Source organism: Oncorhynchus mykiss, chromosome 25, assembly GCF_013265735.2.
Source record: "Oncorhynchus mykiss isolate Arlee chromosome 25, USDA_OmykA_1.1, whole genome shotgun sequence".
Lineage (NCBI taxonomy): Eukaryota > Metazoa > Chordata > Actinopteri > Salmoniformes > Salmonidae > Oncorhynchus > Oncorhynchus mykiss.
Window position 1 is genome coordinate 8439349 of NC_048589.1, and position 22019 is coordinate 8461367.

Below are 22019 nucleotides of genomic sequence, written 5' to 3' on the forward strand. Positions count from 1 at the left end.
ATCCTCCAAATTGGACATTTTTGGTTCCAACCGCCGTGTCTTTGTAAGACTCGGTGAGGGTGAACGGATAATCTCAGCATGTGTATTTCCCACCATAAAGCATGGAGGAGGAGGTGTGATGGTGTGGGGTGCTTTGCTGGTGACAATGTCTGTGATTCTTTTAGAATTCAAGGGACACTTAACCAGCATGGCTACCACAGCATTCTGCCGCGATACGCCATCCCATCTGGTTTGGGCTTAGTGGGACTATCATTTGTTTTTCAACAGGACAATGACCCACCACACCTCCAGGCTGTGGAAGGGCTATTTTACCAATAAGAAGAGTGATGGAGTGCTGCATCAGATGACCTGGCCTCCACAATTCTCCGACCTCAACCAAATTGAGATGGTTTGGGATGAGTCGGATCGCAGAGTGAAGGAAAAGCAGCCAACAAGTGCTCAGCGTATGTGGGAATTCCTTCAAGACTGTTGGAAAAGTATTCCAGGTGAAGCTGGTTGAGAGAATCCCAAGAGTTGGCATAGCTGTCATCAAGGCAAAGGGTGGCTATTTGTAGAATCTCAAATATAAAATATATTTGAAATAGTTTTAACTTTTTTTGCTTACTGCATGATTCCATATGTGTTATTTCATAGTTTTGATATCTTCACTACTATTTTACAATGTAGAAAATAGTACAAATAAAGACAAATCCTTGAATGAGTACAGTAGGTTTTCTAAAACTTTTGATCGTTATTGCATATATCCGTAAAAAGCTGATTCATGATGTCTACTGGTTGAGAAACGCTGCCTGCCTGCCTGTCTGTCTCGTCCCGACATCTTCATTACTATGGGATAGCTGGAGATCAAATTTGAATGTTGAAACGATGTTGCAAATGTGGGAGAGACAGACAGAAAGGTTTATACAAATCTCCGCTGTTGAAAACGAAATGTTAGTCTAAAAGATAATGTCTAGATGCTCCTGCGTTCATTCCAGTCATCAGCGATAGAGCACTACATACCCTACATTACTCATCTCATATGTATATGTATATACTGTACTCTATATCATCTACTGCATCTTTATGTAATACATGTATCACTAGCCACTTTAAACTTTGTTTACATACCCTACATTACTCATCTCATATGTATATACTGTACTCGATACCATCTACTGCATCTTGCCTATGCTGTTCTGTACCATCACTCATTCATATATCTTTATGTACATATTCTTTATCCCTTTACACTTGTGTGTATAAGGTAGTAGTTTTGGAACTGTTAGGTTAGATTACTCATTGGTTATTACTGCATTGTCGGAACTAGAAGCACAAGCATTTCGCTACACTCGCAATAACATCTGCTAACCATGTGTATGTGACAAATACATTTGATTTGATTTGATTAGGGTAGGTGCTTGTCTGACATCAGTGTGTGCACAATTACAATGATAATTTAATATGGTCAATTTATGTAGGGGTCATAACCAGCCATAAACGAACACAACATATGTCACAACAGGTCATAATATCTGTGTCATGACAGTGTTATGGACATATTATAACAGGTTACGACAAGTTATGTCAGTTGTCATGACATATATGACATGGTTATGACCATGTCAGAATTGTTAAGAAGCATTTTCAAAATTCAGCAACTTTTGCATGAGACTACTTCTGAATGTTGGGTCCTGATTTTGGACGGATTGTGTCTTCGGTCTGTTCATTATCCCAAAATAAACAAAGTCTTTCTGCTTTTAGTGGCTCTGGACACTAATCTTTTCTGGCATGTAGCTCTGCTTTATGAGGCCCTCACTGTTGTGCATTGCATTAGCGGCCATTTCCCCTGCAGGCCCTCATGCTGGCCCATGTGCATGGGGACCTCCTCGGTCCTCACTGAGCACATTCTAATGTTATCTGGTTTGTTTGTCAATATGCTCTCTAATAGGAGAATAATCGGATTGCGAGTCTGTGATTCCCATTCACCATATTACACGAATTTAACATTTTAACTTTGAAGTTGAAACGCTCAAAAAATGTACTTTCTGGCCAGAAACTCAACCTCTCGTGGTCAAAGTATCAGTGTTTATTCATTAAGCTGATTTCTTTGTGGGTCTTCTACTGCCAAGATAGGTCTGAGGAAGCCCCTTGCCTCTGATAGGCGTGGGGGCTTAATGTCTTAAGAAAGCTTTTGAAGTTTACCACCTGGTTGTTGTAAGGCACGCCTTAAACAATTAGCTCACTTTGAATGGACTGACTGTATTCACTGGCTTAATTGTCTTTCATAACACCATTGTTGTGATGGCCGAGGCTGTGAAATGGAGGAAGTCAATGTCTTGTGTTTTCTGAACAGCTAGATCATAGAGAGCTGTTTCATCTGCCTCAGCTGGGGATCACTCTAATACGGGACTGGTCTGAAGGACATTAAACACTGGTGACTTTATTCATGTTTACATACTGTTTGAATTGCATCCCCGTATCCCCCCAGCCCTTATTGGCTCGAATGCTTACCACAGTTATATATACACTACCGGTCAAAAGTTCTAGAACACCTACTCATTCAAGAGTTTTTCTTTCTTTTTTTTTACTATTTTCTACATTGTAGAAAAATAGTGAAGGCATCAAAACTATGAGATAACACATGGAATCATGTAGTAACCAAAAAAGTGTAAAACAAATCAAAATATATTTTATATCTGAGATTCAAATAGCCACCCTTTGCCTTGACTGCTTTGGCGGTCGTGAAATTTTGTCAGTCGATGATTGTCAAGCAAATAACTTCCGGTCTCACGGTAATTAACCGTGAATTAACATAAACACATTTCCTGGCTTCCATGCATAGCCTACAAGCCACCGATGCAGACCTTTGGAAAATGTATATTTTAAAAAGTCTAGTAAATCCATGTAATATAGCCTACACCATCACAATAAATCAATTTATTCATTTTAGACCGGTCTAAAGAAACATGGTATGAAGAAAATGTTGTTTATTTCAGAAGAGAAGAATATCATACTCTGAGTTGTCCTTAGGCCCTGATGTTAGGCCCTGATCTGGCTATGCCATTTGGCTGTGGGCTACACTAGTTCATTTAGCAAGCAAGGTTTTCTTAGAATTCCGTGGCATTATTTTATATTATGAAGAATACAATTGAACATAGCTGAATACAATGGAAAGCATATTTTCTCCAAAATATTTGATAGAGTGCGTACATGCGGCTATTCTGTATTGAGCGGTTAACAAAGAAACATGTCCTTCTATTTGCTTAATTTAGAGTTAGTTATGCAACTTTAGTTGTGATACAAATATTGGGCTATGTGTTTTGTCCTTGTTGAATTCCAAGGTACATATTGAAGTTGTTGGAAGAACTGCCCACATTTACTTTTCATCAGCCAACAAGATTAGTAGGCCTAATGAACAGCAAAAACACTAGCCTATGTCAATCTACTATCCCCCATAGCACAAAAGTTGACCTATTCTGTGCGAGAAATAAATACTCCAATCATAGTCTGGGACAGTTGTGGGATGCGATAGATCCCAAATTAATACAACCACTAGAATCCAAAACCCTTTTAAAAGCAATGAGGCTGACGCAACAGATCAGAAGTTGACCCACAAACTGGGCATCATTCACAAGTGATAATATATCATTCTCAAGTGCTAGGCGAATATTATCACCCATTATCACCCAGACTATTCTTGATCTAATCTTATACTACTTAGTATACGTAAATACATGTGTGATTTTAAAAAAAATATTTAGAATGGGGCAGGGGAAAAAATACATGTCATCTATGCACTTAAAAAGCAAATGGAGGATGCTTTTCTTGTGGTTCATTTTCTTGCCAGCAAGAATATTAATATTAGGAAAGTTGAGAAATGAATATAGTAGGCCTCCTCTTTTTAATAGAGGCCATCAAAACTCTGTTTTCTCACGCAATTGTATAGTCCATAGAAATCTTGCTCAACATGAGCTCATGGACTCTCATGAAGCATTTGATTAGATTTTCAAAATACATTTGCATTGGTGTCAGAGTGATTAGAGGGACAACAGAGTGCTGAGTATCAGGCAGCTAGTATATTTTGGTAGGCTACTAATGACCATCAGCAGCTCCAGAGCTTGGAGAAGCCTAATTACCGTGACTAAAAAGTCACGAGGATTTGACTGGCATCATGACTCGTGACCACTGGTGTGGTGGTAATACAGTCACCATAACACACGTACTGTAATCACAGCTGTAATCACTGCCAAAGGTGATTGTAAACATGTACTGACCCAGGCATGTGAATACTTATGTAAATTTGATATTTCTGTATTTCGTTTTCACTTTGTCATTCTGGGTTATTGTGAGTATATGGGTTTGAAATTTTTTTTTTTATTAACACATTTTGAATTCAGGTTGAAACACAACAAAATGAGTCAAGGAGTATGAATACTTTGTGAAGGCAACGTATATATAAAGATGATATCTCTATCATTCTCTATGGTTAGACCTTACATACGATTTGGGAAAGTAAGCAGTATACATCTTCTACATTTATATTATAAAATGACCAATAATGTAATACTATTTTTAGGTATATTTGGACAAAAAGATATGGTAAGATAACCATTTCGTATATCTGTCTTTTTTGTTGCAGACCTACAGGTGCAAGATTTGTCTGGAATCCGAGATGTCAAACACAGACATTTCCTGGATAGTGTAAGACCAATCAAACACACCGCCCATGTTAAAACGAGACAGGACCAGGACAGACACCTGACAAAGAGGTCTACGTTCTTCACCAGTGGGGTGAAAGTATGTCCTCAAGAGAACGTAAAGGCGGTCATCTCCAGCCATCGGGCCTACTACAAACTCAGAGGTAAGGACATGGTCCTAGCAATGCCAACGTCAATACTTCAATTCCCACTGGAGTCACACACTAAAAATGTATTCTCTCATGTATTCACACATTCATAAGTTGCTTGGGTTAAAGTGTCTGCTAAATGGCATATATTGAGGGTGAAGATCGACTGGGAACAGGAACATGTAAACCTTAGAGATCCAATTAAATGACTAGAGGGGCGATGTTATAAACCCTCCAGAGGCAGAGGCATATCAAATCAAATCAAATTGTATTTGTCACACGCACCGAATACAACAGGTGAAAAGCTTACTTACAAGCCCTTAAGATAGTGTAAAACAAGGAATTTGAAGATGATCTGCAGGGCATGTTAATTGTTTTATTATTATTAACAGTCAATATCCCAACATTCCATACAAATAATGCAGTCAGTTGATGATAGGCAACAAGTACTGATATTCTATCAAGTAATAACACACAGCTTTCCAAGAAAACAAACATTTTGACATGTATGGTCTGTTTACATATACAGTATTTTAGAGGCTATTTATACAAACAATTGGTATAAAACCGGTGTAAACTATATTTAATAAATATATGACAATATTTAAGGTTGGCAATAATTCCATTACACAATTTCTGATATATCACATGCCTTACTTTTATTTCCCTGCATAAGTAAAAGCAGGAAATGCATCACATATGCCTCTACTGGTTGGTTAAAACACAGCACTGGCTGAGCACCAACTCCCTTAATAACACAATGGCTGACCTTAATACCGTCAGAAGAAGGTTCATGTCCATTTTAGTATTCTAATTCCCAATTCTATGATATAAACACACCCTATTGTGCCACACTTTTCTGTGAGCTCGTAAATCCTTACAGTATTCATAGTCATGGGACACCTTTAGACAGTGGGGTGATTAAGCTATTCCAAAAACAGTGGCTTTGAACTGTTTCCTTCAGGAGAGAGAGAAAGCAGTTAATCAAACAGAATTTTTTTGTCACAATTTAATAAATAATTGCTGGCTTGGAAGTTGTCATGGTTGAGAGAAGTTCAACTTGAAAAGCATAAAATACTCTAGGTGTTCACTTATATTCAGGGACCGAGTTACATTAAGGTGGACGGTATTCAAACAGTGAATATGCCGTGGAAATAATAACTTCACTCTATGAAATGAAAATGTAAGAGAACTTCCCCAGGCGTAAACATATTAGATAATTCAACAGTGCTGCTCATAACAGAGGTAAATAAATCATTAAAAGTGTTAGGGCTTTTTTATTCATGTTTCTAACATTCCCACATATCAGGGACGAGTACATTACATACCAGCATTGGGTTTCAATATCTAAAGTGACTAGCACAGAATGGAATATGTTCCGGGATTCTTCCGATGGCATTGAGGAGTACACCACGACAGTCACTGTCTTCATCAATAAGTGCATCGATGACGATGTCCCCACAGTGACTATACGTACATACCCCAACCAGAAGCTATGGATTAAAGGCAACATCCGCACTGAGCTAAAGGGTAGAGCTGCCGCTTTCAAGGAGAGGGCCTCAAACAGGCAAAGCGTAAATGTAGGACTAAGATCGAATCATACCACACTGGCTCCAACGCTCGTCGGATGTGGCAGGGATTGCAAACTATTACAGACTACAAAGGGAAGCACAGCCGAGAGCTGCCCAGTGACACAAGCCTACCAGGCGAGCTAAATAACATCTATGCTCGCTTCGAGGCAAGTCATAATGAAACATGCATGAGAGCTGTTCCGGATGACTGTGTGATCAAGCTCTCCACAACCTATGTGAGTAAGACCTTTAAACAGGTCAAAATTCACAAGGCCGCAGTGCCAGACGGATTACCAGGACGTGTACTCCGAGCATGTGCTGACCAACTGGCAAGTGTTTTCATTGACATTTTTCATTGACAACATCTCCCTGTCTGATTCTGTAATACCAACATGTTTCAAGCAGACCATTGTAGTCCCTGTGCCCAAGAACACTAAGGTAACCTGCCTAAATGACTACCTACCTGTAGCACTCACATCTGTAGCCATGAAGTGCTTTGAAAGGCTGGTCATGGCTCACATCAACACTATTACCCCCAAAACACCAGAACCTCTCCAATTTGCATACAGCCCAACAGATCCACAGATGATGCAATCTCTATTGCACTCCACACTGCCCTTTCCCACCTGGACAAAAGGAACACCTATGTGAGAATGCTATTCATTGACTACAGCTCAGCATTCAACCCCATAGTGCCCTCAAAGCTCATCACTGGTCCACTCACACAGACAGCATTGTGAAGAAGGCGCAGCAGCGCCTCTTCAACCTCAGGAGGCTGAAGAAATTTGGCTTGTCACCAAAAGCACTCACAAACTTCTACAGATGCATTATCGAGAGCATCCTGGCGGGCTGTATCACCGCCTGGTACGGCAACTGCTCCGCCCTCAACCGTAAGGCTCTCCAGAGGGTAGTGAGGTCTGCACAACGCATCACCGGGGGCAAGCTACCTGCCCTCCAGGACACCTACACCACCCGATGTCACAGGAAGGCCATAAAGATCATCAAGGACATCAACCACCCGAGCCACTGCCTGTTCACCCCGCTATCATCCAGAAGGCGAGGTCAGTACAGGTGCATCAAAGCTGGGACCGAGAGACTGAAAAACAGCTTCTATCTCAAGGCCATCAGACTGTTAAACAGCCAACACTAACATTGAGTGGCTGCTGCCAACACACTGACACTGACTCAACTCCAGCCACTTTAATAATGGGAATTTATGGGAAATGATGTAAATATATCACTAGCCACTTTAAACAATGCTACCTTATATAATGTTACTTAACCTACATTATTAATCTCATATGCATACGTATATACTGTACTCTATATCATCGACTGTATCCTTATGTAATACATGTATCACTAGCCACTTTAACTATGCCACTTTGTTTACATACTCATCTCATATGTATATACTGTACTCGATACCATCTACTGTATCTTGCCTATGCTGCTCTGTACCATCACTCATTCATATATCCTTATGTACATATTCTTTATCCCCTCACACTGTGTACAAGACAGTAGTTTTGGAATTGTTAGTTAGTTTACTTGTTGGTTATTACTGCATTGTCGGAACTAGAAGCACAAGCATTTCGCTACACTCGCATTAACATCTGCTAACCATGTGTATGTGACAAATAAAATTTGATTTGATTTAAGCTAAGAACCCTGGGACTAAACACGTCCCTCTGCAAATAGATCCTGGACTTCCTGACGAGCCGCCCCCAGGTGGTAAGGGCAGGTAACAACACAGCCGCCACGCTGATCCTCAACACGGGGGCCCCTCAGTGGTGCGTGCTCAGTCCCCTCCTGTACTCCCTGTTCACTCATGACTGCATGGCTAGGCACGACTCCAACACCACCATTAAGTTTGCCGATGACACAACAGTGGTAGGCAACAACGAGACAGCTTATAGGGAGGAGGTGTGAGACCTGACCGTGTGGTGCAAGGACAACAACCTCTCCCTCAACGTGATCAAGACAAAGGTGATGATTGTGGACTACAGGAAAAGGGGGACCGAGCACACCCCATTCTCATCGACGTGGCTGTACATCCACATCACCAACAAACGGTCCAAGCACACCAAGACAGTCGTGAAGAGGGCTCAACAAAACCTATTCCCCCTCAGGAGACTGAAAAGATTTGGCATGGGTCCTCAGATCCTCAAAAGGTTCTACAGCTGCACCATCGAGAGCATCCTGACGGGTTGCATCACTGCCTGGTATGGCAACTGCTCGGCCTCCGACTGCAAGGTACTACAGAGGGTAGTGCGCACATCCCAGTACATCACTGGGGCCAAGCTTCCTGCCATCCAGGACTTCTACACCAGGTGGTGTCAGAGGAAGGCCCAAAAATAGTCAAAAACTCCAGCCACCCTAGTCATAGACTGTTCTCTCTGCTACCGCATGGCAAGCGGGACCGGAGCACCAAGTCTGGGTCCAAGATGCTTCTAAACAGCTTCTACCCCCAAGCCATAAGACTCCTGAACATCTAATCAAATGGCTACCCAGACTATTTGCATTGCCCCCCCCTCCAACAACATGTACATATAACTTTTTTAAGGTATTTTCTTAAAATGCATTGGTTGGTTAAGGGCTTGTAAGTAAGCATTTCACTGTCTACTAGGTCTACTACACCCGTTGTTATCGGCGCATGTGACAAATACAATTTGATTTGATTTGAAAACAAATGTTTGTTCAAACCTCGACCATAATGAATCAATTTCTGTGTATTGTCTTACATGCATAAAGTAACAAGATTGTGAATGCATTACATTGAATTGCCATTTACTCTAAAAGCTTAGAGTTGTTCCCACACAGACACACACATCTTTATTCATCAATTCTGACATGTTTTAATATTTATTTAGTTTGCCAGGAGGCGATATGGGAAGCCTTCCGCATCTTCCTGGATAGGGTTCCTAACTCAGATGAGTACAAGCATTGGACTTATGCCTGCCAGCATGACTCTCTCTGTCTGGATGAGGTGGCAAGAAACTTCAGCAGTACTCAGGAACACATTGACATGGTGGCCACAGTGAGTATTAAAACCTGCATGGACCATAGTAATAAGGGCAACATTGAGGGGTAATAGCACAAAGATTGGCTGTGATAAGTCATAAAGATGTCTTAACATTTTATGATATTTTTTTGAATTTGTATGTTTGTTTGGTTTCCAGAGAGTTGCTGAACAGGAGAAGATCCAGCAACAAAGGTAGGTGGATAAAAGGTTGGAGAAATGTTAAATATTGTTTATAGAGATTACAAGAAGTAGGCCTGCAACGTTTCATTGAAACGGGTGTTCAACCCCCTTCCCTCATAAATGTTCAACCAACGACCTCTTTCTATCACTTTAATTATAATTTAATATGGTGTTTGAAAACAAAATAGATGGTACAAAAAAAATTCTACTGACTGTTTCATACCCCACAGATATTTTTGATTTGACTACAAAATTCTAAAATGGCTGGCGACCATCTACAACTCCAGAGACTAGACAAGCCTTTCCAAAGAGCTGTTCATAAAGGTTTAAATTCTAATGGTAAAATGTCATCAAGACCAACAACACTCTCACTTGCTGTTTCAGCAAGCACAATTGGTAGAGGGCAAGAACAGAAACTCAAACGACCCTCTTCATCTCCCTAAACTGATGGAGTCTGTACATCTGCTGGCCTGATTTAACATATAACCATATTGGAAGGAGGGGGGGGGGGGGGAGTGCTCTCTAAATAATGCTAATTTAACCACTCTCCTATTTGTTTAGAGTGCAATTTGTACTGCTACAGTGGTAAATATGAAAATAAAAGCTTATTCTAAATTAAACGAACACCCTCACTTCTGTGTCATGGTTTAAAAATATATATAATAATGTGACTGTGCTTGTCATCCCTGTACAATCCCGTATTTCAGCCCCTTCTCTCAACTTCTTTTTTTTTCTACATAAAAATACATTTGATCAGCGATACGCATTGACCTAATGACAATCGCTGAATGTCATTACACTTTTTGGTGTTTTGTAACAAATAACTATTTCCATACAGTGCATTCAGAAAGTATAAACACCCCTTGACTTTTTCCACATTTTGTTGTGTTGCAGCCTGAATTTAAAATGTATTACATTTGATCAGCGATACGCATTGACCTAATGACAATCGCTGAATGTCATTACACTTTTTGGTGTTTTGTAACAAATAACTATTTCCATACAGTGCATTCAGAAAGTATAAACACCCCTAGACTTTTTCCACATTTTGTTGTGTTGCAGCCTGAATTTAAAATGTATTACATTTCGTCATAGGCCTACACACAATACCCCAAAATGTCAAAGTGGAATTGTTTTTCAAAATCTTAAAACAAATTTATTTAAATCTGAAATGTCTTGAGTCAAAAAGTACTCAACCCTTTTGTTATGGCAAGCATAAAAAGTGTTTTCACTTTGTCCTTATGGGGTATTGTTTAATCCATTTTAAATTCAGTCTGTAATACAACAAAATTTGGAACAAGTAATGGGGTATAAATACTTTCTGAAGGCACCTCATCTACCTACCTCTATCACTCCAGTATCCCTGCACATTGTAAATATGGTACTGGAACTGACTGACCCTGTACTTACTTTCTTGTGTTCTTCTTATTTCTTATTTAAGCGTTACTCATATGTTTTTGTTCTACCTTTATGTTATTTTTTGTATTACACTGTTATTGATTTCTGCATTGTTGGGTTTAGAGCTTGCAAGAAAGGCATTTCACTGAACGTGTGTATGAGACTTTAAAACTTGACATTTGAATGGTTGCAAAACATGTATTTTTGATTTCCAGGGTTGAGGTATCAACAGCTGGAAGAACTGAGATTGAGAAATGTAAGTACTCCACATCCATCAAGGCAGTATACTCAAAGTAATAATACAAAATTCCTGAATGAATGCACAATGCTCACTTTGTAGGCTCGAAAACTCCATCAGAACAGTTTATCATTCCGACTGAAGCAAAGGAGGTAAGTTTAATCATATTTTCTGAGGTCTACCTTGCCTTGGCTTTATAATCTTGACTGAACGTTGACATTGATGGCCATTGAAAATGACACTGCTGCTTTTGCTTTCCACAGATAACAGACATTCCTAACATTGTACCAGAGGAGGCGATTATTGAGGAGCAGATAGTGGAGTTCAGTGTCACCATAGCAGACTCTGGCTACAGTGAACTTGTTCTGAGTGGCCCTGCAGCTCCCCAGTACCATGACATCACACAAGATCTCCATGATACGGTGAGGAGAACAGAGAGGAAATGTCTTAAAGGCCCAGTGCAGTCAAAAACTTGATTTTCAAGTGTTTTATACATATTTCCATACAACAAGGTTGGATAAATACTGTGAAATTGTGAAAATTATGGTAATGCTTCAGTGTATGTAGTTTCAGTGTATATAACGTGAACACTGGGAGTCGGGAAGCAAGTACAGGGACTGCAAATGTAATAATAAATAGAACATAGTACAAAACAAGAAACACAAAAAGTGTACAGACATGAAACAGAAACATAATCAATAACACCTTAAAGAACCAAGGGGAGTGACATATATAGGGAAGGTAATCAGGAAGGTGAAGGAGTCCAGGTGAGTGTCATGAGGCACAGGTGCACATAACGATGGTGGCAGGTGTACGTAATGATTAAAAAATTGGCAATGTCGAGTGCCGGAGAGGGGGAGCGGGTGTAAATGGGACAGTGTAAGAGCTGTTTGAAAAGACAGCATGAAATTTCTGCCTGTTTTTGGTGGGATGGAGTTTAGGCCTGCCTGGTGAAATCACCAGGTGGTAAATTAGTATTTAGACCAATAAGAAACCGTTCCAAACCTATCTACCTATAACAGCCCGTTTTCAGCCCGTTTTCAGTTTTAAGACCATTCCCAAGCTGTCCTAGCTACAGTGGGGCAAAAAAGTATTCAGTCAGCCACCAATTGTGCAAGTTCTCCCACTTAAAAAGATGCGAGAGGCCTGTAATTTTCATCATAGGTACACTTCAACTATGACAGACAAAATGAGAAAAGAAATCCAGAAAATCACATTGTAGGATTTTTTTATGAATTGATTTGCAAATTATGGTCTTTTACATCACACTCTTAAGTGTAATACTTTAATTGAAAGAACTGTTGGCCGGAAATTAGTTAGGCCTTGTGTGGGACAATCCTTACAATCCCTCACTGTATGCTCCCGAGTGGCGCAGCAGTCTAAGGCACTGTATCACAACTGGCCGTGATTGGTCCCATAGGGCTGCGAACATTTGGCCCAGCGTCGTCCGGGGAGGGTTTGGCCGGGCTGGCTGTCATTGTAAAATAAGAATTTGATCTTAAAACCTCTTAGGGACCGCTCGAATCCCGTTAACGGAATAGATCTGACAACATACGATAAATTGCAAAGCTCGAAATTCAAAAATACTAACTAAGTAATATTAAACATTCATGATGATACTTACACCATTTAAAAGATAAACTTCTTGTTAATCTAGCCGCTTTGTCAGATTTAAAAAAGGTTTTATGGCGAAAGCATACCATACGATTATCTGAGGACAGCGCCCCGCATGCAAAACCATGAAAAACATTTGCCAACCAAACAGATGCATAACGAAAGTCAGAAATAGCAATAAAATAAATTGCTTACCTTTGAAGATCTTCATCTTTTTGCAATCCCAAATGTCTCAGTTACACAATGAATGGTCGTTTCGTTCGATAAAGTCCTTCTTTATGTCCCAAAAATGTCAATTTATTTGGAGCATTTGATTCAGAAATACATGTGTTCCAACACCCAATATTACTAAAAAGTATCTAATAAGTTACCTGTAAACCTGGTCCAAACATTTCAAACAACGTTTCTAATCCAACCTCAGGTACCCAAAAATGTAAATAATCGATCAAATTTAAGACAGATTCATCTGTTTCCAATACCGGAGAAAAACAACACGGAGGGCGCTCATGTTCACTCGCACCAAAAGACTAGAGTCCTTCCGAGTGACACATGGAATGAATAGGACTACTTCTTCATTTCTCAAAAGAAAAACATCGAACAATTTCTAAAGACTGTTGACATCTAGTGGAAGCCATAGGAACTGCAATATGGGTCCTAATAAATCGGGTTTCCCATAGAAATGCATTGGAAAATCCAATGACCTCAATTTTTTCCCCCCTTGATAGATTGTCCTCGGGACTCACCTGCCAAATCAGTTCTGCTATAATCACAGACATTATTTTAACAGTTTTAGAAACTTTAGAGTGTTTTCTATCGAAGTCTACCAGTTATATGCACATCCCAGCTTCTGGGCCTGAGTAATAGGCAGTTTACTTTGGGCATGCTTTTCATCTGGACGTCAAAATACTGCCCCCTAAGAAGTTTTTAACTGACTTGCCTAGTTAAATAAATACAACAAAATATATACAATTGAAGTCAGAAGTCTACATACACCGTAGCCAATTACATTTAAACTCAGTTTTTCACAATTCCTGACATTTAAGCTAGTAAAAAGTCCCTTTCTTAGCTCAGTCAGGATCACCACTTTATTTAAGAATGTGAAATGTCAGAATAACTGTAGAGAGAATGATTTATTTCAGCTTTTATCTATTTCATCACATTGCCAGTGGGTCAGAGGTTTACATACACTCAGTTAGTATTTGGCAGCATCGCCTTTAAATTGGTTAACTTCGGTCAAACATTTCAGGTAGCCTTCCGCAAGCTTCCCACAATAAATTGGGTGAATTTTGGCCCATTCCTGCAGACAGAGCTGGTGTAACTGAGTCAGGTTTGAAGGCCTCCTTGCTCGCACACGCTTTTTCAGTTCTGCCCACAAATTTTCTATAGGATTGAGGTCAGGGCTTTGTGATGGCCACTCCAATACCTTGACTTTGTTGTCCTTAAGCCATTTTTGCCACAACTTTGGAAGTATGCTTGGGGTCTTTGTCCAATTGGAAGACCCGTTTGCGACCAAGCTTTAACATCCTGACTGATGTCGTGAGATGTTGCTTCAATATATCCACATAATTTTCCCTACTTCATGATGCCATCTATTTTGTGAAGTGCACCAGTCCCTCCTGCAGCAAAGCACCCCCACACCATGATGCTGACACCCCCGTGCTTCACGTTTGGGATGGTGTTCTTCGGCTTGCAAGGCTTTCCTCCAAACATAACGATGGTCATTATGGCCAAACAGTACTATTTTGTTTCATCAGACCAGAGGACATTTCTCCAAAAGGTACGATCTTTATCCTCATGTGCAGTTCCAAACCATAGTCTGTTTTCTTTCTGGCGGTTTTGGAGCAGTGGCTTCTTCCTTGCTGAGCGGCCTTTCAGGTTATGTTGATATAGGACTTGTTTTCCAGTGGATATAGATATAATTTCCTCCAGGTACACAGGTACACCTCCAATTGACTCAAATGATGTCAATTAGCCTATCAGAAGCTTCTAAAGCCATGACATAATTTTCTGGAATTTTCCAAGCTGTTTAAAGGCATAGTCAACTTAGTGTATGTAAACTTCTGACCCACTGGAATTGTGATACAGTGAGTTATAAGTGAAATAATCTGTCTGTAAACAATTGTTGGAAAAATGACTTGTGTCATGCACAAAGTAGATGTCCTAACTGACTTTCCAAAACTATAGCTTGTTAACAAGAAATTTGTGGAGTGGTTGAAAAACGAGTTTTAATGACTCCATCCTAAGTGTATGTAAACTTCCGACTTCAACTGTAACTGCGAACGTCTAGCAACCCAAAGGTTGCGTGTTTAAATCTCATTATGGACAACTTTAGCATTTAACCAACGTTAACCACCTAGCTAACGTTAGAATTAGCTACCTAGCTAACATGTCTCACAAAATGGATAATGGATATCCACAAATGAATACATGCCATACGAAACATAACCTATACTAATTGGAGTGTCATGGATTTCTGTTTACTATGTTACGTCTACCCTTGAGTCCAGGTTGAATGACTGCCTTTTGATAGTCTAGCAATACTAAAGGGGATTTTCCATCTAGACTTGCCAGTGTTTGGCTCCAAGTCAGAGCAGATCCGTCGGAGCCATGGCCCAGTGAGACACGGGTCCAGGCCGGGTTTGATGGAAATAGAAAAGTCTGAGCCTTTAGGGTAAAACACTGAGGTAAATTCTCAGTGGAAATGTGCAGTAACATCCCAAATGAGCTTGTGCTTTAAAGGAGCTTATGATAAAAGGTAGACAAAGGGTAAAGCCAGCAATGTATTGGGCAACATCAAAGGACTGCATTAGATTTGTAACCCCAGAAAGATAAAGTGTGTAAACCTCATGAATGATTCCTAGAGAAAATGCACCCCTTCCGGATAAAGAAGAAATTCACAAAAGCCTGACAGCGCATAGAGGATTCTACAGTAACAAATCTATACTGAGTCTACAAAACATTAGGAACACCTGCTCTTTCCATGACATAGACTGACCAGGTGAATCCAGGTTAAAGCTATGATCCCTTATTGATGTCACTTGTTAAATCAACTTCAATCAGTGTAGATGAAGGGGAGGAGACAGGTTAAAAAAATGATTTTTAAACCTTGAGATAATTGAGACAAGGATTGTGTATGTGTGCCATTCAGAGAATGAATGGGCAAGTGAAAATATTTCATTGCATTTGTACGGGGTATGTTAGTAGGTGCCAGGCACAGAACTGCAATGCTGCTGAGTTTTTCACACTCAACAATTTCCTGTGTGTGTGAAGAATGGTCCACCACCCAAAGGACATCCAGCCAACTTGACACAACTGTGGGAAGCATTGGAGTCAACATGGGCCAGCATCCCCGTGGAACGCTTTTGACACCTTGTCGACCATGCCCCTACGAATTGAGGCTGTTCTGAGAGCAAAAGGGGGGAGGGGTGCAACTCAATAATAGGAAGGTGTTCTTAATGTTTTGTACACTCAGTGTACATTATACTGCAGGCCACTTATTTGTGTTTGCTTTTTCTCTGTGTTGACTACATCGTTTCCAATTGCGTGATGTTATTTTGTTTAGAGTGATTACTGCCCCAGAGAGAATGCTAAACATAACCATCAGATGTCTCTCTTTTCCACAGATGGTTCACGTTTTTGACAAACTTCCTGGTTTCAAAAATCTTCGTGTTTTGGGATTTCGGTTGGTTGAATTTCGGTAGGTTGTTCAAGGAAATGTGAAAGTACTAGGAAGTGAGCCAAATCTTTCATTTAATTGAACAGGCTCCATTAGTCATAGCATCACTGCTCAGAGAGTGTACTGTATATGTCATTAGCAAAGGAAAAACAAAGCAGTGATATATTAGCCAGAGGTATTTCAAACTTTGGTCTTTGCTATATTTGCTAAAATACTAAGATAGGAAATACTGTGAAAAAGGCATACTATTTCTCCAATATAAGCTCTGCTTTGTTGACAGATCTGATGATGTGTCAGTCCGCTATGCTGTGGTGTTTGAGACTAATGGAGAAGACCGTGAAGAAGAATCTGTTTCCACTATAGAACCAGGCACAAGAACAAGGACAGTTGTTTACACAAATGGACACAAACTGAAAGATATGGTTTCCAAGGCCTTAAGCGTGGAGACGTCACTGCCTGTGGAAATACATACACTCAGTTTTGAACCTGGTAAGCTTAATTTAAAGCTCAGGTCAATTGGGATATAATCATTGAGGAGAATGCTAACTTTTCATTTTCCCCCTTCAGATCCCACTGTTTCTCTAAGAGAGGAGTTGGAAGCGACAACCTTGGTAACCTTGCCAGAGGAGGGTGTCGGGCACACTGAAGTTTTTTTCCCAACTGTTGCTGTCGGAGAGGACTATCTTGAGGCTTTTACAGACATGCCCGAGGAATACATCATTGTCCCTTTCAGTGACTCAGTTATTGTTCTTCCTGCTGAGGCTACCACTGCCTCAGCCCCAGATACACCCCCCGCGGATATTAGTGAGGGTCGTCCCTCAGTAGAAGCAGTAGAGGAGACTGTAGTGGATGCTAGAGATGAGACAGTTGATGAAGAGGCTACAGATGAGACACTTGGCATAGAGGAGCCTCCAGTGGATGTTACAGGGGAGATGATTGAGGTAGAGGAAACTGTAGATGCCACTGAGGATACAATTAACATGAAGCCTGCAGAGGATACCACAGAGGAGACACTTGATATAGAGGAGACTGTGGATGCGACAGAAGAAGACTACCTTTGGGTTTGGCCACCAGTAGCAACAATGGCGGCCATTACGGAACAGCCTGCCACTGAGGAGACACTTGATGTCGAGGAAACTGTGGCTGCGACAGAAGTCTACATTTGGGTTTGGCCACCAGTTACAAGAACGTCTGTTATGAAACAGCCTACCACAAAATCGATTACTCCCTTTCCTCCTGAGAAAGATGTTGTAGATGAGGAAACCATCCCAACTGTTGAACCTGAGGAAGATGAAGGTAACATTCCTCTTATAACGCGAGTGACAACATTTATGGGAGCATTTTTTGATTTTAATTTCAATCTTTTTGATTGAAATGGATTTGAATGTCATTTTCTGATATTTTTGATTTTCTTTAAAAGGACCCACAACTACTGAGGCGGCTTTAGAGGAGCAACTGGACAGAGAAAATCAAATTATCACCACTACAGCATCTCTAGACGTAGAACCTGCATCCATCGGAACATTCACCACCGCTACAAAATCACAAACCATGCCTTCATCGGAGGATGACATCATCCAAGCAGAGCCTGAGGAAATCCCCTCAGCATCTTTTCCCCCAATAGCCAATGGACCTTCAGAAGGAGGGGACACCACCCGAGAACAGGAACCACCTGAGACGGCCGTGGATATGTCTACTGATGACTCTGACATGCAGGAAGACATAGAAAAGGTAGAAACGGACGGTACAGAAGCAGCCGATACGCTGGATGAGTTTGGCGGATTGGAAGGTCCATTTGAGTCCACTGCAGCCCCCGGACTCAGACACATGAGCACCCCTTTAATGGCCACTAGTGAAAAGGACAAAGAGATGGTAGTTTTCTTTAGTTTGCGAGTCACTAACATGATGTTTTCCGAGGACCTGTCCAACAAGAGCTCTCCTGAGTACAGGTCATTGGAGAATACTTTTCTTGAGCTGGTAGGTAGATACAATTTCGTGCTCGATGTTTCTGCATGCCTTGTTCTAGAAGAAAAAGAAACGCACACCTATTAAGACGAGGTGCTGGCTAGCGGAGTAGAAAACTTGAAAATAAAAGAGAGCCGCACATTCCTAGAGTGTGCGGCTCTCTTTTATTTTCAAGTCTGCATGCCTTGTTGTCATACCTGTATTTTTTAGCTCCAAACTGTTTGATAATCTAATTGTGCAGTTGGATGTGGTTTGAAGTGACACCTCAGTAAGAACTAAAGATTTGATTAGCCCCAAGTGACAAGAGGCTATTTTTTAACATAGACAAGTGATGTAAGCCTTAAGGTGTCTGCATTAGAGGTCAACCGATTATGATTTTTCAATGCCGATACCAAAAATAGCCGATACTGATTATTCGGCCGATTTTTACATATATTTGTAATAATGACAAGTACAGGCAGCATAGCCTAGTGGTTAGAGCATTGGACTAGTAACCAAAAGGTTGCAAGATCAAATCCCCGAGCTGACAAGGTACAAATCTGTGTTCTGCCCCTGAACAAGGCCGTCATTGAAAATAAGAACTTGTTCTTAACTGACTTACCTAGTTAAATAAAGGTAAAGTACTGAATGAACCTTTTTATTTTACCTTAATATAATACATACATAAAATCTAATTAGTCTCAAATAAATAATGAAACATGTTCAATTTGGTTTAAATAATGAAAAAACACAGTGTTGGAGAAGAAAGTAAAAGTGCAATATGTGCCATGTAAAAAGCTAACGTTTAAGTTTCTCGCTCAGAACATGAGAACATATGAAAGATGGTGGTTCAATATTCCCGGTTCTTCAAAAATCCCAGTTAAGAAGTTTTAGGTTGTAGTTATTATAGGAATTGTGAAGCTTTGACAATTTCTCTCTATAGCATTTGTATTTCATATACCTTTGACTATTGGATGTTCTTATAGGCACTTTAGTATTGCCAGCCTAATCTCGGGCGTTGATAGGCTTCAAGTCATAAACAGCGCTGTGCCTCAAGCATTGCTAAGAGCTGCTCGCAAACGCAGTAAAGTGCTGTTTGAATGAATGCTTACGAGCCTGCTGCTGCCTACCATCGCTCAGTCAGACTGCTCTATCAAATATCAAATCATAGACTTAATTATAAAAAAACACACAAATACGAGCCTTTGGTCATTAATATGGTCAGATCCGGAAACTATCATTTAGAAAACAAGACGTTTATTCTTTCAGGGAAATATGGGTGGCAACCCTAAGCGTAAATATTGCTGTTACATTGCACAACCTTGAATGTTATGTCATAATTATGTAAAATTCTGGCAAACTAATTACGGTCTTTGTTAGGAAGAAACACAGTTCGCAATGAGCCAGATGTCCCAAACTGTTGCAAATACCCTGACTCTGCTTGCACTGAATGCAAGAGAAGTGACACAATTTCCCTAGTTAATATTGCCTGCTAACATGCATTTATTTTAACTAAATACGCAGGTTTAAAAAATATACTTCTGTGTATTGATTTTAGAAAGGCATTGCTGTTTATGGTTAGGTACATTTGTGCAGCGAATGCACTTTTGTTAAATGATCAACCGTTTGGCGAAGTTGAATTAGGCTGTGATTCGATGATAAATTAACAGGCACTGCATTGATTATATGCAACGCAGGACAAGCTAGTTAACCTAGTAATATCATCAACCATGTGTAGTTAACTAGTGATTATGTGAAGATTGATGTTTTTTTACAAGATAAGTTTAATGCAGCCAGCAACTTACCTTGGCTCATTGCAGCCACAAGGTCCTTTTGACGGTGCACTCGCGTAACAGGTGGTCAGCCTGCCACGCAGTTTCCTCATGGATTGCAATGTAATCGGCCATATTTGGTGTCCAAAAAAGCCGATTACCGATTGTTATGAAAACTTGAAATCGGCCCTAATTAATCGGCCATGTCTGTAATCGGTCGACCTCTAGTCTGCATACTAGGTTCGGTTTGCTTCTAGCAGAACTCGGCTAGGCGAAGCGAACGTCTATGCCTTGCATACTCCCTTAAAAATACAAATTGCTGTTTGTCCCTCATGAGACGCCGTACAACAACATAGCCATAACAGTTCCTCAAAATAGCCTGAACTCTTCTAAAAAAAAAAATCCAGAAATCTGTAATTAATGTTGAAGTTAGTTGCACAGTTTAACATCTAACTAAGATGTTTGGTGCAGTACTTCTCAAGTGAAACAAATTGCATGAAAACTCTTCCTCTATGGTATATATCTTCTACATACTGTGCAGGGATGGAAACAGGATTCCCAAAAATGTAACAAAAATCCCCCCTGAAAACTTCCAAACTACCAAAAAATAAATAAATAAACTAAATCAAACAACGTTTCTGTTAAAAAATAAACCAGATCTGACAGATCTGACACAGGTTCAAAGGGAACCTGAGAGGGCGGGTCTTCCGGCGACAGTACCCCTTACAAGTCTTCAGATGTGAAATCCTTAAGTCCCAACAACTTTTCTGCCACAATAATGTCCAGTTTCTTAGACCTCTTTGAGACGTGTGCCGTACAGTTTATAACTGTGGCAATGAATGCCACAAAATCCACCTTTTTATCACACCGGGTATCTTTTGACTGGCAGCAAACATTTAATACAGGCTATGATGCGTCCATTACCATATCTTCACTAGCATCACTTGTTTTCTCAATTATTTTAATCGCCTCCACATAGTAGTGCTAGAGGCGTTACTACAGACCCTGGTTCGATCCCGGGCTGTATCACAACCGGCCGTGATCGGGAGGTGTAGGCCGTCACTGTAAAATAAGAATTTGTTCTTAACTTACTTGCCTAGTTAAAGGTTCAATTGAAAAGGAGATTCAATTGACCTCTCTAACCTGTTCCACCTCAATCTCCTTCATCCTAACAGGGCAGTCCAGGAACTTGGAATCATGATCCCCACCACAATTGCTTTTACACACCGTTCTTCAATATACTCTGTCTGCTAGCACACACTTGAAACATGGCCAAATCTTTCACAATTCTTACACTACAATGGTTTGGGGACACAAAACCATGCTTCACATGCGTAGGTATTTGGTATTTATCAAAAAACAACAGGACTGACAGACTTGATTGTTTTTCTCCATTCACCCAGCGGGTCAGATGCCGGGCACCAACCACACCAGGAAGTTTTCTTCATCAAAATAAGACTGGTCACTCTGAGAGACTCCACTTTTCCCAGCGCATACATCAGCATTTGACACCTGAAATGGGTTTCCCACATATCCATCTTTACTCGACAAACACATCCCAACAAGAAGCGATTCATTATGAATCATACACATATCCTCCACTCCAATTTTAGAGTAGAGGATATGTGTAACAATTTCCTTTTTGTTCCAGTTTTTGCAACCACTGTTGTCCATTGAGAACATTTGTCTTCACCAACTTTGCTTGATTCAAACTCAGCATCCAATTCTGCCATCTTTTTTTCCTGGACCGGAACCGTAGTCCTCAAAACTTATCGT

The 22019-nt window shown here is 40.4% G+C and overlaps 1 protein-coding gene across 1 annotated transcript in view; it reads left to right on the top strand.

Moving 5' to 3' along the window:
• Positions 1-4150: 4150 nt before the first annotated feature.
• impg1b (interphotoreceptor matrix proteoglycan 1b) overlaps positions 4151-22019 on the top strand; it is a 32134-nt gene continuing 14265 nt past the window's right edge. The window contains exons 1-11 of the mRNA XM_036962256.1: positions 4151-4175; positions 4619-4840; positions 9270-9436; positions 9579-9613; positions 11215-11255; positions 11340-11389; positions 11501-11659; positions 16475-16548; positions 16808-17016; positions 17095-17823; positions 17948-18504. Of these exons, the coding sequence (XP_036818151.1) occupies positions 4151-4175; positions 4619-4840; positions 9270-9436; positions 9579-9613; positions 11215-11255; positions 11340-11389; positions 11501-11659; positions 16475-16548; positions 16808-17016; positions 17095-17823; positions 17948-18504 (2268 nt within the window). The remainder of the gene's footprint in view (positions 4176-4618; positions 4841-9269; positions 9437-9578; positions 9614-11214; positions 11256-11339; positions 11390-11500; positions 11660-16474; positions 16549-16807; positions 17017-17094; positions 17824-17947; positions 18505-22019) is intronic.